At 40.4% G+C, this 17,399-nt stretch overlaps 1 protein-coding gene across 4 annotated transcripts in view; it reads left to right on the forward strand.

The window, feature by feature from the left end:
- The window catches only part of LOC124788117 (pericentriolar material 1 protein-like), a 392,802-nt gene that overhangs the window by 91,625 nt on the left and 283,778 nt on the right, over window positions 1–17,399 (forward strand). For all 4 annotated transcript variants that reach the window (XM_047255242.1, XM_047255241.1, XM_047255243.1 and 1 more), the window contains one exon: window positions 14,172–14,268. In XM_047255242.1, coding sequence (XP_047111198.1) covers window positions 14,172–14,268 — 97 coding nt within the window. The remainder of the gene's footprint in view (window positions 1–14,171; window positions 14,269–17,399) is intronic.

Consider the following 17,399-nt stretch of genomic DNA (forward strand, 5'->3'; position numbering starts at 1 on the left):
AGATTATGCAGTATGTCTGTAACAACTAACGTGTATTCGATGTGCTTGACGTCACAATTGTTTACATTTCTAACAGATCACTGGAAAATATTACGAATAGTGGCTTGAGAAGCGTTACTTTCAAAGTAAATTTCCACACAAGATGATTTGTGCTACATGTGAGAACGTGCTGTGAATTTCTTAATTCACAGGGCATTATAACTCTCATTCAAAACGAAACACTTTGAGGATCAGCTATTTGAAAAATTTCGGGCCCAGAAGATAAGTCATTTATGCCACTATTTAAAATTTTACCGGCACATTTGTATTTGATACGACTTAACGTGTAACACACGCTAAAAGAAAGACCGAGCTTCAAGTTAGTTTTCATATTTAATGTTGTTCATTAATCGATAAAAAATTATGCAATCGATGGCAAAAAGTGTAATTGACCTTGAAAAAAAGTGCATAATGTGTTACTGAGCAATGTCACAAGTCTCTTCATGCTAGAACACTTCGACTTTTCTCTAAAGACGAAGTGTTCTGGCATGCAGAGCAATACCAGTTCGCTTCTTTTCTACTTTTTTTGCTGGTGAATTGTCTCTTTGTCTCCGAACAGCTCTGAAGTTCGCTACTACTTCTTTCTAACTAATCCTATAAATGGACAACAGAAAGCAGCACCAGTCAAGCGACAGGTAGTGGGACATCCGTTCCGTGGTCGCGTACGAAATTAGTCCAGTTTTAGAGCGAAAACCTGTGTCAAGTACAGCTACTATATTCCTCGCTCTAAAATTTGCTTTCAGTAAGGACAAGTATGTATTTTACCTCTTCCGTTCCTCAATTTTTCCGATTTTATTATTGTTTTTATTTAAGTACAAAAGCATGCGGTTTAATCGTTGTTAAAGACCTTTAATTACTTTCTTTCAGTTTAGAATAATAAGAGATTTTTTATGTAAAATATTTTGTGCATTTTTACAGACTTTTTTTGTGGATTTTCATGTTGCTAAGTTTTACCTCCGGTCTGTATTTTAATACTTAATTTCTTAAATTAGGTTTATTTTCCAAATATTTTTGAATCACGAAAGTTATTGTTTGAAATGTATATTTAAACATCTATGGGAGTTAGCAGTTTAAAATAAATAACGCTATCATATTCATTTGTTTTAAAAACATTTTATTAAAGAAATATTTTAATTATTATTAGACAATACAACAAATAATTTAGAAGGAAGTACCCATGTTTAACAACAAATACTGTAATTTAGGAATTGACTTTGGAGAATAGCTCACTTGGAGCTGTGTGCGAGAGCATTGATTCGTTCTGTAATAGATTCTCGCTCTATCTGTGCGTTTTGAATGGTCCCCTCAAGTTTTGCCTTCTTCTCTTTAAGCTGTCTTATTTCTGCGTCAACAATCTTTCTTTTAGTCAGATGATCCTTTTTCCTGGATGACTCATCGTTTTGATTTTTGAGGTCTTCAGCATATCGATCTCGTGAGTTTCTTACAGAGTGTATAAGGGACTTTGTTATAGGCACTCCTTGGACTCCACCGTGTGTCTTGACGGTGTTGTACACCAGTCTTCTGCTCACTACAGATTGTTCCCTCATATTCTCGAAGAGGCACTCTTTGTTCACCGAGAATCCTCGCTCCGCAGCTGCTTGACCGTGCGACAAAGTGAGCGCGATTTCCAATGCCTTCTGCAGCTTGTGGCACGTTACATTCTGGTTCTTGAGACATTTCATTCAGAACTCATCCAGCCGTTGATCCTTTTTGTTGAATGTTTCGAATTTTGTTTTGCAGTTCTTCTTTACAACAGAAGTGTATTGCGCTTCTGCTTTATCGGCACATCCACCGTCCATCCAATTGCTCTCCACCAAAATCTGTAGAAAGGAATGAAATGGTTTGAGACCAGCCTCCCTGCACGCTATTATGGGATCAAAGCAGCTTACAGCTTTTGTCAACCTAAAGTGTAGGAGAGGTTTCTCCATCAACTTTGACACGAGCTTGATCATTTCTCTTCTGCATTCGTTCCGGAACTTAGCGATTTCAAGGGCTGTGAGAGACCTGCACTTTCTGAACTCATTCTTGACGGTGAACCCAATCTTGACGTAGTTCACACCCAAAAGATTGGATTCTTTGTCTAAATTAACTGACGGTGAAATCTTCGTCGGCTGGACAAATTGTGTCATCGTTGTCTCCATTATCTCTCTGTCAAAACAGAGTGGAGGAACAGTGCTAGCGGCCAATTGGATTGGAAATTTTTTAGGAAAGGTGTCAAGTCTCCAGCAAGAGTCTTGAAAAAGGCAATTTTCGGACCGAGTAGCTTGTCCTTGAGGTGATCCTCCACTACTCTGTAGCTAGCACATTTTGGTTTGTTTGTTTGTTGTTTTTTTTTTTTTTTTTTTTCTTCTTCCAGATTTGCAACAAATATTCGCAGAAACGGAAGCATTATTAGAGCTCGCTCAGCAACTTCCACATTTTCCAGCCATCGGATAGCGCAAAACTGTAAGGGAAACAGTTCCGATTCCGTTGTCGAAATATACAGAGCTCTTCTGGCAGGGACATCCTTAAAAAGATTGTACAAGGCACATAAAAACTCAATTATCATCCACTGTGTTTCCTGAATTGTGGACTTGAAGGCGCCGTGAACAATGTGAAGCCCACACCTTCCAATTTCGAATAAAACAGTGTCTACTCCTTCAATTTCTTTCAACAATGCGAAGTTGACATTAGGGCCGTCCATCGATACTTGTAAAAAGTTTTTTCATTGCTTCGCTGGGAATTTATTTCTTGAAGGACTCGAGTAGCTTAGCTGCTGTCGAACTGCCTAGAAAAGCCTATGCTTAGTAACGGGTGCACACTAGATTTTTTTAATGTCCCAATAACGCACTAAAATGTCCATCTGGATTCTTTTGGACACCTTGTTCAAGGATTCATCAAAACAAACAACAATCCATGGTGCATTTACGAGGTCAGATTTAATTTCAGACTCAAAGAAGGGAGCTAGTCCATATTGCACGATATAACCTATTTTGTCCTTTTGTAAACGCATGCTCTTAGCCACTTCACTGTCGGGGAACATTGCGGGGAAAAGTAACACGTCGTTCGCAGAACTACGCAGTGACTTGTGTGAAACGATGCACTCCAAACACCACAATATTTCCGCCTTTGCTACTTCGTCCTTTATTGTCATCCTATCAATTCCTCTCAGTTTATCCCCGGGTTTTGACACTGTAGTGGCATCCTTCTGCGAAGGCGCAACAATTCCAACGGCCAACGCCACTGTTGTTGACCCAGCTAAATCCGCAGATGTGGTAGTGGAAGTAGCACCTGTCTGCTGGGTTGAAGTGGTCGCCGCCGAACGGGTGTAGATGTACAAACTTGGCTGTGCTTCTCATGACAGCTACCTTCGCAACATGCTTCTTGGATTTTGTCATGTGACTTGTAAGAGCTGATCTTCCCATAGTAATGATGGCCCCTGGACATAATCCGCATTTAGCACTGTAAACGTCTGTGGGTACTTTCACCAACCAGTCCTTGAATGCTGGATCTGAAAGCCAGCTATCTTGAAAACCAATCGACATGGCACAGTCGCAGTGATTGTTGGTGGGCAACCTTTATTGGAGAAAGAGGAACAATGTATGTAAATAAGGCTGCGCCTCGTTATTAAACATAATGAAATATGACACAATAAGTGTTACCTACCTTGTCAGTTTATAAAACTTTGCCCCGCACGTGCGCAGAACTGAATTCAACAGGTGAGCCGAGCACACTGACTACTGACAGACTGTGTGATTTGAAAAGCGAGCGAGGCACGTTTGACAACACTGTCTCTGCCAAGCAACAGTCAGTGTTAATTATGATATTATTAGTAGCACTGCGTTTGTTGACCCTTTAAGAAACTATGAATGACAAGACTTATCAACCAGTCTTACTCCAGAAATCTGTTGCAAGTTTCTAGCTAATTTTACATGTACAATACAGCACCTCAACTGTAAAGACGAAAGATATTAAGGCCACCGTGCTCATCGACCAAAGTTCTGAAGGTTTCGCCACCTTTTCGTTTTAGCTTATTCCTTACCATGAGGCTGCTTCTCCTCTCTCTCTCTCTCTCTCTCTCTCTCTCTCTCTCTCTCTCTCTCTCTCTCTATCGGCTGCTATTGGTTACTTGCTCTCGTCTCCCATCCACGATTTCTAAGTTATGAAGTCTGCCGGTTACGAACGACTTGGCCTCCCAGTTACTTTACAGGTGAGGTGCTCTACTGTATCTAAAATTTCCGGAGTACTTTAGGACTTGGTAGACCTTCTGTTGTACATATACCAATTTTAATTTAAATCCTAGATTCTGTACCAGCATACATGTTGATTTACTTGTATAGGAATGATTTACCCGCTTAATTTTAAAATATGGTTGTACTTGACATCCAGTATATTCATAATGTCACTTTTTGTGTATCCCTCCGTACCTAGAAACGTAATAAACGCTGTTCAGCTGTTATTTTTGTCTTCACGTTATGTTTTTTTGCTGTTCTTTGACGTACTTGCAAGCCCACTCTCCATATTTTTCTGCTAATCAAGTCTGCAGTAAACGAAACACTCTGGATGATAATTCAGTTTGTACATGCCTTGTAAACCTATTTAAGGATTTCCATTCCAGAGTAGCTCTGTATATTTGGACCATGGAATCGGAACGGTTGCTCTTGAAGTTTTGCGTGATCCGATGGCTGGAGAACTTAGATGTTGCGGAGTGCGCTCTAGTAACTGCTTCTGTATCTGTGAATGTTTGTTGCAAAGATAGAGCACAAAAACAACCTGAAATGTGCTAGCTACGCGGTAGTCTATGATCATCTGAAGAACATGCTTCTCGGCTCAATAAACTCGTATTTCAAGACTCTTGCTCTAGACTTTTCTTCTTTAATTATTGACCAACTTACGTGATGTTTTTGTTTACCACTTATCTGCCAGCTAGTATTTTCCTGTACTACTGTCTTGATGTTTTTTTTTCTCTTTAAATACACCAAGTTATATGTTTTGGCATTGGATGTATAAACGGCAGTTGTTTTATTTGTATTTAATCACTGTAACAGCGGCTGTATTATTATGGCGTTTCACGGTATTGGGATTTTGAGCAGGCTGTAACGATGTTAGTTGCTGAAAGCGATGGCTCGTCTTTCGTGTGATCGATTGCTGGCTTGGTCATCTCACCTCGCCGCCTCAGCTCGAAGTGATGTCTCTTCCCACTTCATCCTGTCACTGGATCGCTTTGCATTTACCAGCTGACGCTGTGGTGACTGCTCCTATTGTGCCCCATCCTTCATTGCCACTCTAGTCCCAGTCAGGCAGAACGCAGAATGCTCGCAAAGATCCGTAGACCTTGCTGTGAGTGCTCGCAGCCTTACGTCAGTGGGTGTTTAAATGTTGTACAGTATATTCGGAGTTTCGAATAAAAACAATGTAAAAGTTGTTGCATCACTCCTCGAAAAACATGACACCCACTACAGATAAGTATAAACTTCACTTTGTAAAGGTTCTCCTAAATCGCTGCAGCCATGATCACGAAATAAAAACTAAATAAATTGTGTTATTGGAAAACGGCTTATGGAAAGGTTAGGGGTTTTATACTTCCGAGAACTTTTGGAAACGTAATCCATCAAAAATCAATACGTTTTGTAAATATCTTTTATTTGCATCTGTATTTGAACTGCATGGTTGCATAATATGAAATTATATGTATGAAATACATCAAATACAGCAGTTTAGTTTCCGAAGCATTCTTAGGTTCCTGCCTAAACATGCCCTCCGAGAAAAAACAGCAAATCATTGTTAATGCCCAATGTTATATTTGAAAGTTCAACTTTTCTTGAAGATATAATGTACTTACATTACTTTAACCCATGAACCTTTCGCCTTCGTATGGTCGCGTTACTTAACAATGATGCTGCTAGTGGTTCAGTACATAACATGTCTTATGCTCTGAACGAGGCCCACGAGAAAGACAGGCCGCGGCGCGTACGTCACGAACGGCCTGAGCTCGCTCGTTTCCTTAACTCAGCGGGCAAAATGTGTTTCTAAATCTGTTAACTCCCAAATGGGTGCGTGCATACTAACGAGAATTGAATCTTTTACTGGAATCCGTTATTATGAAGTTTTACCGATTACTGTTCGTACAACAAAATCTAAAATCAATTCTCGATAGAAATGGTATAACCGCTCGTTTATAGCATTTAGTCTCTTCTTCGTAACAGTTCTCCTGTCATAGAAGATGTGGTGCCTTACGCAACTGATAATCATTTTGGCATGATTTTAATCGCCAAATTAGAGCCTGTTAGCAGGCCTACGAACTTCCTATCATTGTAGGACTAATAATAGTGGATTCCAATAGATGATGCAATTCTCGTTCGTACATACACATCTAGTTAAGAGTTAACCAGTGTAGAAATGCACTTTGCTGAGCTGAGCAAGCTCGGCCTACGTTCGTAACGTATGCGCCGCGGCCTGTCTTTCTCGTAGGCCTCGTGCTCTGAATAACTGCCGTCATTCGCTAGTGCGATCACGTGACATGAGCTACGACTGGCTGACAAAAGTGCATCGCTCAACGCAATCTCTATTTTAGAGCTTCGGAAGCTACTGTGCTGTAATTTGTGGAATTTGTGTATATACTTTCGCAATACGAAAGTAAACCCTGTGCAGATTGTCTCGCATCAAACATCTTTCCAAACGCATTGTTTTTCCTGGATTTCATTTCCTAAAGTGCTGAGATGTCCTCCGCCGGTATAAGACCTTTACTATTCAAAGGACTGATAGGTTTTACAGCTCCGAGGGAAAGTATACTGTTGCTTAACACGGATGTATTTTCGCCCGCTTTATACGTAATTTCATCCGGGAGAAATTGTGTTTTTAACCGGGAAATCCGGGAATTTCTTTTTCTTGTCCACGTAGACACCCTGTTAACTTTCTAGAATTTCTTAACCTCGAACCTTGCCTCACCATCATTCCCCAGATCCCTCAATGTGCAAGCTAATCTTACATCTGGAGAAAGCACTGCAATCCACAATGCAAAAACTGAACCCTAGCTTGTAATCCTTACACTCATGCCAGAATCTCTTGCTGGAGTCTATCTCCCTCCTCATCTGTACCACTCCCTGCACTCCTACCTTCTACATGCTTCCTAAAGTCCATAAACCCAACCACCCAGGATGCCCCTTAGTGGCTGGTTACTGTGCCTCCGCTCAGAGAATTTCTGCTTTCATAGACCAACATCTACAGCTCATTACCTGCAACCTACAATCCACCAACTGTCTACAGTTCTTTTTCCTTTACCACATGGTACCTTGCTGATCACTTTTGATGCCACCTCTCTTTACACTAACATCCCTAATGCTCATGGCCTTGACATGACTAAACACCATCTTTCGCAACCCCTGATGGATTGAAAACCCACAAACTTCTTCCTGGTCACCATGACCAACAATATCCTGACCTACAATTACTTCTCCTTTGAAGACATTGCCTACAAGCAGCCAGGGTACGGCAGAGGGCACCTGCATAGCACCATCCAATGCCAACCTCTTCGTGGGCCATTTAGAGGAATCCTTTCTAACCCACCCTGTATCCCAAACCCCCTCACCTGGCGCAGATTCACAGATGACGTCTTTGTGATCTAGATCTAGAGTGAGGAGACCCTGTCGACATTCCTCCAGAACCTCAACACCTTCTCCCCCATTCACTTCACCTGGTCCTCCTCAACCCAACAAGCCATTTTCCTCGATATTGACCCCCCCACCTCAAAGATGGCTACCTCCGTCCATATTAAACCTACAACCACTAACAATGCCTCCTCTTCGACAGCTTCCACTCATTCCATACCAAGAAATCCCTTCCATACAGCCTAGCCACCTGTTGTTGCCATATCTATAGTGAAGATTAGTCCCTCTCGAAATATACCAAGGATCTCACTGAGGCCTTCACAGACCATAATTACCCTCCCAACCATGTACAGAAATAGATAGCCTATGCCTTATCTCTCCATTCACTCCTCACTTCCCAAAGGCCCACCATCTGGCAACAGAGGAGCATTCCCTTCATGACTTGGTGCCACCTAGGAGTGGACCAACTGAACCACATTTTGTGGCAGGGTTTCGACTATCTCTCGTCTTGCCCTGAAATGAGGAATGTCCTACCCAGCATCCTTCCCACAACTCCCGCGGTGGTATTCCGATCCCACCAAACCTATTCAATATCCTCATCCATCCTTACACAACTCCTGCTCCGAGGCCTTGCCTCATGGCTCATACCCCTGTAATAGACCTAGATGCAAGACCTGTCCCATACACCCTCCCACCACCACCTACTTCAGTCCTTTCACTAGTATCACCTATCCCATCAAAGGCAGGGCTACCTGTGACACCAGTCACGTGATCTATAAGCTAAGCTGCAACCAATGTGCTGCGTTCTTCGTGGGCATGACTACCAACAAGCTGTCTGTATGCATGAATGGTGACAAACTGTGGCCAAGATACAGCTGGACCGCCCAGTTGCTGACCACACTAGCCAATACAACATTCTTAATCTTAATGACTGCTTCACAGCCTGTGGCATCGGGATCCTTCCTACCAATGCCAGCTCTTCTGAATTGCTAGGTGGGAACTCTTCCTGCAATATATTCTGTTTTCCCTTAAGCTTCCTGGCCTCAGCCTTTCTTAGTAATTGTCCTTCACCCCCCTTTCCTGCTTCCACTCCAGCACTTCAAGCCCTCTACTCCACCAACATGCTCACAATCTTTTTACTTCTCTCCCTTTCAGCTCCCCCCCTCCCCCACCCCTCCCTCGCAACCCCAGCTACTTGCAGTCTATCTTCAGTGGTCATATGTGTGTGGGTTGTGCTTGTGTGAATGTGCGTGCGTGCATGTGTGCGTGTACTTTAGAAGAAGGCCTTTTGGTCAAATGCTCACTTGTTGAACAGTGTTGTTGTTGTGCATGTCTGTGACTCAGCATCTCCACTATATGGTGAGTAGCAATCTGACATTTTTCATAATATTGTCATTATTCTATTCTGGGTTTTTTGTTGTTCAAAATAATGAATTAAGTCGAATTCTTTGAATATTTTGGCATATTACATGATGAAAAAATGGTATAAAACTTCTTTCATTAAAAATTTTATTGTAAAACGATGATCATTATCATGTGGATCAAGTTTTATTTCAGTTTAATTGTCCTCTGACTTCTGCAACATATTTGATATTATGAGGAACTGTTATGAATGAAACATGTTATGATTTTACTTTTGGTTGATAAAAATGTTAGTAAAATGTTATACAATTTCAAACTCATTTTAATTGCATTAAAAATGTATAAAATTTATAACTTTTGTCATACAAAGACATTGTGCATACTGCTTCACTTTTGTGAAGACAGAGGTACTGGTTGCATTTTATGCACTTTGTTTTAGATTTGCTTTTACAGTGTTCATATTGACATGCTTGTGATGTCAAAATGCTATCCACTGTGGTCCGGTTAGCATACCCATCAAATTGCTTGTCCATACCTGGTTTTGGTTGAGGTATATACATTTCAAGATGCTTGACTCATCTTCTAACAGCGCCTCACACTCTCTTGCCCTCTTCTTTCGGTGTGGGCAAGCCAAAAGAGATTCTGCTGGAAACATCCTAAATTTAAGAAGATCCTTAATGCTCTTTTTCACAGTCTTGTGTTAACGGCAGTTCCCTCTGTATAGAAACTAATAGTTGCCAACAAAAAAATCGACAGAGTGCAGTAAATACCGATGAAACTTCACTTAAATCATAATCCTTTAACAGGGGATGAATCTGAACTTCTGCTAGACCTGCATATAACAGTGGTATTGTGCATCAATACTTACCCATAAAAATGTACAAAAAGTAATGATAGAGCGAGCAGTCAATCGTCTCCATTCACCATGCAATGAGTAGATGTGTACCCAGTAGGACAGCTCATAATCAGAAAGATCCTCCATGGTATATATCAACTATAAAGAAATTTCTGAAGGAACAAAGGACAACTGCTTAGTAGATATAAAACAAAGCATAGAGCTATAGATAGAGAGATGCTGAGTGAAACATGTTTGGCAATCAAGAGAGCAGTGTGTGAAACCTTCAGTGACTACTGTAGCAGAATATTGTCAAATACTCATTCAAAAAACCAAAAGAAATTCTAGTCATATGTAAAGGGTGTTACTTGCACAAGAGTTAGTGTCCAGACACTCATGTATAGTCTGGACTGAAATTGAGAATAGCAAAGCAAAGGCAGAAATGCTTAACTCACTTTTCGAAAGTTCGTTTACAAAGGAAAGCCCAGGAGTATTGCCCCAACTTAAAAGATGACCAAAGTAGATATTAGTGTCAGTGGCACTGAGAAACAGCTGAAATCGTTAAAAACTGAACAAAGCTCAAGTTCCCAATGGAATTCCTACCAGATTCTATAGCTAGCCCACACTTGAGTTAACTATAATCTGTTGTAGATCCCTTGAACAAGAAACTGTGCCCAGAAGCAGGAAGAAAACACAGGTCACACCTGTCTGCAGGAAGGGTAGCAGAGTGATCCACTAAACTACCATCCAGTATCTTTGGTATCCTTTTCTTGTAGAATCTTAGAATATATTCTGAGCTCAGACATAGTGGGGCCTGTTGAACAGAATGAGAACAGAATGACCTCCACAAGGCTGTCAAGTACATGCAGTGCTTCTTGATTTCCGAGAAGCTTTTGACTCGATACCATACCTGCATGTTTATCATCAAAAGTACAGTCGTATGGGGTCAGACAAAGTGCATGACTGAATTGAGGATTTCTTGGTAAGGAGAACACAGTATGTTATGTTGACTGGAGAGTCATTGAGAGAGGTAGAAGTAACTTTAGGTTTATCCCAGGGAAGTGTGTTGGGTACCTTACTGTTCATGTTGTATGTTAATGATCTTGCAGACAATATTTATAGTAACCTCAGATTTTTTGCAGATGATGCAGTTATCTACAATGAAGTACAGTCTGAACAGTGCTGTTCAAATATTCAGTTAGACCTTGATAAGATTTCAAAGTGGTGCAGTGATCGCCGCCTTGCCTTAAATGTTCAGAAAAGGAAAATTTTCCACTTCACAAAATGATAAAACATAATATCCTATCAATATATCATCAGATGTGAGTCACAGTTGAAACTTATTCAAATACATTGGTGTAACACATTGTAGGCCTATGAAGTGGAACAGTCATATAGGCTCAGTCATGGGTAAAGGAAACTGAATAATGAATTAAGAAGAGAAACTGAAGAAGCAAGGGAAAATGGATGAAACAGAAATGCGATGAAATACAGAAAATGGAGAAAGAGGGAAAGTATGAAATGATTTATAGACTGGCCAGTGAGATAGTTTTTGAATGTAAAAGAAAGAGGAATAACATGGAAATAGAAAGAGCAGATGGCACTCTAGCAGAAGAACCACAGGAGGTTTTGAACAGATGGCAAGAATATATTGAATGTCTGTATAATGGGGATGAAATACAAAGTGAAATTAATGTTGAAGAGGAGCAATATGTGCCGGAAGATGGCAAGGGAGTCACCATCTTGGAAGCAGAAGTAGAAAAGGCGCTAGAAGGAGATGAAGAATAGGAAGCTATGTGGAATTGATGATATGCCAGCTGACCTGTTGAAGAGTCTGGGAAACAAGGCAAGAAAAGAAATAATCTACCTCTGTAATGAGACATATGACAAGGGGAATGGCCAGAGGACTTTGTTGCAACAGTTATTATGCCCATAGAGAAAAAGAGAACCACTAAAAAATGTGAAGAGCGTAGGACCATCAGTCTAATATCTCGTGCAGCTGAAGTCTTGCTGAGAGTGTTGAGTAGAAGGCTAGATGGCAAACTGAACAGAGAGATTGCAGAGGAGCAGTTCAGATTTAGAAGAGGAAAATGAACAAGAGATGATATTGGCCTGTTAAGAACTTTAGGGGAAAGATGTATGGAAAAAGGTAGAGAAATCTTTGCTGTTTTATAGATTTAGAAAAGGCTTTTGACAGAGTTCATTGGAACAAGCTGATGCATATTTTGAAGAGGAAAGGAATAGATTGAAAAAAGAGACAACTGATACAGAATCTACATTTACAGCAGAAAATAAGGATAAGGATTGGAAATGAAGTATAAGGAGGAAGCAGCATTGGATGAGGTGTTAGACAAGGTTGTTGCCTTTCCCCACTTTTGTTTAACGCGCACCTTGAAGAGATTATTGTGAAAGGCTTAGATGGGAAAAAGAGGAATATGTATTGGTGGAAAGAGAATAGAAAGTATAAGAGTCGCTGATGACATAGTATTAGTGGCAGAAAGTGAGCGGACAGTGATATGCTGAAAGATCTGAATGAAGTTTGTGTGGAATATGGGATGCAAATAAACACAGCAAAACAAAGAGTATGGTCATCAGTACAAGACACAGATTGTCCAATATTTAAATAGGACAATCTACCATTAGCCAAGCAAGTGCATTTAAATATCTTGGAAGCACAATGACTGAAGACTTGAGATGTCACCAGGAGGTGAAAACTCGAATCGCCATAGCGGAGGAGGCATTCAACAGAAAGGGGAGACTTATGTTGCAAATTAGATAAAGGTCTAAAGAAAAAGCCTGGCAAATGTTTTGTTTAGAGTGTGGCACTATATGGGACAGAAACATGGAAGCTGAGACGAGAGGATGAAAAAAGGTTAGAAGCATTTAAGATGTGGATGTGGAGGAGAATGGAGAGAGTAAGGTGGATGGAAAGAGTGACTAATGAAAGAGTGTTGGAAAGGATTGGTGAGAGATGATGTCTGCTGAAGGTTATAATAGAAAGGAAAAAGAACTGGTTGGGACATTAATTGAGAAGGGAGTGCTTGCTAGCAGATGCTTTGTAAGGATTGGTTTGTGGGAGAAGACTGAGAGGAAGAAGGAGATACAAGATGATAGACGACATAAAGGGAAGAGGAAATTATGCAGACCTGAAGAGGATGGCGGAAGGCTGGACAGCGTGGAGAACTTCCATGTGAAAACCGGTTTTTTGGCAGAACACATGATGATGATGATGATGATGATGATGATGATGGTGTACACAAATTCACACACACACACACACACACACACACACACACACACACACACACAAGCACACAGACACCCAAACACACACTCCGATGGCCACAGCAAGTCTTGCCGCAGTTACGGGAGTGTACATTTTTACTTCAGAGTTGAAACCTAACCTCTGTTAACCCACTTACCCAATAGTGAAATGATATTCTATGTGTTAGTCAGGAACTCACTAACAAACTTTTTAGAGGGATGATAAGTCATACTAACTCGTACACACAGGATACTTTTTTCCTTAGGAACATAAACATTTTAATACTTCATTTATGAGTCACTTGTATGAGTGAGAGACATTTGTCATGTCCACAACACAGCATTGCCAAATTGTTGTTAAGTGTGATTCTGGTTTTCAAGCTCACATAGCGACTGAAAAGACAAGAGTAGATGAATGACAGTGCACACCAAGATTTTGAAGCAGGCATTCTTTCTATGCTCCATACACAAATGGAACAGGAAGAATACCTAATAAATGTACAATGTGAAAAATCTCTGCCACGTACTTCATAGTGGTTTGCAAAATACAGATGTGGATGTAACATTTGTAAAAGTCACGCTAAAAAGAATATGTTCTTTAACAGAATTTATACTTTTTGTGTGATATGTTGCTCTTCAGAGTTGTTAATGAGGTTCTGAACTACTGTGTATAATAAAAAAAATATTTAAGCATTGTCATATGAATATGCGACCTCTACTGTCTACTTCCATGATCTTCATACATTATGTGTATTTGGGTATTTATGTCAATGCTAATAGGTAAAGTCTACCTTTGGTGTGACATGGACAGGTTGGAACTGGTTCTTTCTGACACTTAAGCATTATTTATTTATTTATTTTTGAGGGCATCCTATCAGATGTAATTGTATCGTTAGTGTTGTAATCATTCAAGTTTTTGGAGTTTGAGGGACAGATATTTTAAGTGTCTATCTGGTGGTTTAACAGAGACGTTACTATTTTCTTTTCTTGATGCCTAATGAGTTGCCTGAAATATCCTTGCTCCCTAAAACCAGTCATTTTACTCCTTTTTCACACATATAATTCTAAAGTTGATATATTTACAGGCTGATGCACAACGATTACAAGCAAGACGGCGTGAATTGGAGCAGTTGATGCAAAAGGATCAGTGCCAGTCATCATCTGTGAATCAGAGTGAACCAGGTAGGCATATTTACATTGTTGGCTAGTGTTCCATACAACATGTGCATCACAATGTCCCATTTCTCTCAGTTTTCTTCAGTATTTAGTAATTAGATCCATTTCTTTTGCAGCAGTCATGGTTTACAGTTATGTTACTTTTTTTAAAATTTAGTGTTTTGTTCTTGCTTATATTTCAGCTATGGATGTTAAGACAGTTGGCCATGATGTGGGTCAGTACAGAACAACATTAAACTATCTAAGAATAAAAAATCAAATGGAATATGTATCTTTTACATCTGCATCTACATCTACATTGATACTCCATAAGCCACCATACAGTGCATGGCGGAAGGTACCCTTTACCACTACTTGTCATTTCTCATATCTTACCTTCATGATCCTTATGCGCAATGTATGTTGCAGGCAGCAGAATCCTTCTGCTGGTTCTCTAAAGTTTCTCAATAGTGTTCCTCAAAACGAACATTGCTTTCCCTCCAAGGATTCCAGTTTGAGTTCCTGAAGCACTTCCATAACACTTGTTTGTTATTCAGGCGTATCAGTAACAAACCTAACAGCCCGCCTCTGAATTATTTCAGTTTCTTACTTTAATGTGATCTGGCACAGATCCCAAACACTCGAGCAATACTCAACAATAGGTCGCATTGACGTCCTATATGCAGTCTCCTTTACAGATGAACCACACTTTCACAGAATTCTCCCAATAAACTGAAGTTGATGACCATTTGCCTTTCCTACCACAATCCTCACAAGCTCGTTCCACCTCATATCGCTTTTCTACATTATGCCCAGATATTTAAACGACTTGACTGTGTCAGGCAAGATGTTAGTAATGCTGTATCCATACATTACAGGTTTGATCTTCCTACTCATCTGCATTGACTTTTATTCTTTTCACATTTAAGGCTAGCTGCCATTCATTACACCAACTGGAAATTTTGTACAAGTCATCTTGTATCAAGTCACTCAACTTTGACACCTTACCGTGCACCATGGGATCATCAGCTAATGACCGCAGATTGCTGCCCACCCTATCTGCCAAATCATTTATGTATATAGAGAATTATAGTGGTCCTATCACACTTTCCTAGGGCATGTAGTTCTTTTCTTATTTTACAGAATAGTTGGAAAAATTGCATCTTCCTCCCAAGTTGAGTCCCAAAACTGGGAATCTGTTGAATTTTTTACTGCATGCTGGAAATGTCTTGAGACTGTGTAATGCACTTATTCTATACCTTAGTTGGAGAAACGGAATATGTGTTCAAATAGTTTTCTCTGCATACCGAACAATACCTACAGTTCCATCAGATCATATTTTTGAGATTCACAAAGTATGAAAGAGGGCATGTGTTTAACTTAAGTTTAAGAATTAGAATAGTGCAATTGATATAAAATATTTGACAAATTGAATGGATACAGAGAAGGGCAGCACAAATGCTCTTGGGATTGTTTGACCCAAAGGAGAATGTCACAGAGATGTTGAAAGAAGTGAAGTTGCAGACTCTTGAAGATAGACAGAAACTATCGCAAGAAAACTACTAAAAAGTTTCAAGAAATGGCTTTAAATTATGACTGTACGAATATAGTAAAACCTCCTAAGGATCACTCGCATAGGAATTGTGAGCACAAGATTAGATTAATTACAGCACACAGAGAGGTATTTGAACAGTCATTCTTCCTGTGCTCCATATGTGAATGGAATGGGAAAAAGCCCTTATATCTGGTACAGTGGGATTTACCCTCTGGCATCCACTTCACAGTGGTTCACAGAGTCTGGATGCAGATGTAGAAAGGAATTCACATCTACTCAGCACACTGCCTGCCACAGGCAAAGGAGCACTACAGAGGAAACAGGATCTATCCTCCTCACACATTGCTGGTAGAGCTTGCACAAGATAAGGTGGCAATAGTACAAAAAAGTCCACCTAGTTGCCTGTCACTTGTTGATGTGGGCACTTCGAGCATTCTTATTCTTGTTGCTATCTTTTCACTGCATGTGACAATGCATCTTTACACACCATAGGTGTGGAGGAAGTTCTTCATAACCATGCACGCTTGGCTCTCTGCATTGTCACTGAATTAATATTGGCACATATTACTCTGCACGGTTCTGTGAGCTCTACTCCACATGTTGTCCAGAAATATCCACTGCACTCAACTTATATGACTGTGTGGTATGGTTTCACAAGCTCCTCCATTCTCGTTCTGTTTTTATTGATGGAGACAACACCTTGCAGGCCTTTTATGTGTATGGTGACATCTGCACATTATAAGGGCCTACATGTGCAACACATGGTTTCAGCTTAGTATGACCACAAGTGTGTCCACACCACTATTTTCATGCAAGACAGGTTGACATCACATGTCACTTCCCAGGTGAAGATATCCTTTGGGAAACCTTCAGTAATGACCACATCATTTCTAGGCAACTTCAAGATGTGAAGCCTTCCAGATCCCCCAATCTAACTTTTTGCGACTTCTGGTTGTGGGGATATATGAAAGCTGTGTCTATCAGGAGTATATCTGGACTCTTCATGATCTGAAGGAAAGCATATGGCGACATATCGCCCTGATTACACTGGATATGCTGGAAGTAACTGTCGACCGTGCCGTGTTATGGATGCAGCATGTTGTTGAGTAGGGAGACCATACTGAACACATGTTGTAACCTGTGACCACATCCTATTAAACATACCAGAACCATCATTATTATGTGTTTGACTATTCAGCTGCTTTTGTGCACCCATATCACATTCTGACTGCTTACAGCACCATATACCCCACAAGCACACTGTTTAATGAACATACAATGTTTAAGGGCCCTGTGATGTATACAGTCGACACTATGGCACTCGGAACACTGTCAGTTTAATTATAACTGCCCAGTATGATAATTTGCTGTAGCTTATAATAAGGTATGCTTGATATGTGTTTCTCTATGGGCCTCAGCTGTTGAACTGCACCTCCATTACCACGTGGTGGTTGTTCAAGCCAGAGCCCCCACCATTCCCAGCATCTGCTTCCCCACCACTGAGCGAGTGGAGAGGATGTTTAGGAGGATGACAGTTCAAATCTGATGCCCCTAAATTGCTCTAGGCAAGTGCCAGGATGTTGTCTTTGAAAAGGGCACAACC

This window comes from Schistocerca piceifrons, chromosome 3, assembly GCF_021461385.2.
Source record: "Schistocerca piceifrons isolate TAMUIC-IGC-003096 chromosome 3, iqSchPice1.1, whole genome shotgun sequence".
NCBI classification, from domain to species: domain Eukaryota; kingdom Metazoa; phylum Arthropoda; class Insecta; order Orthoptera; family Acrididae; genus Schistocerca; species Schistocerca piceifrons.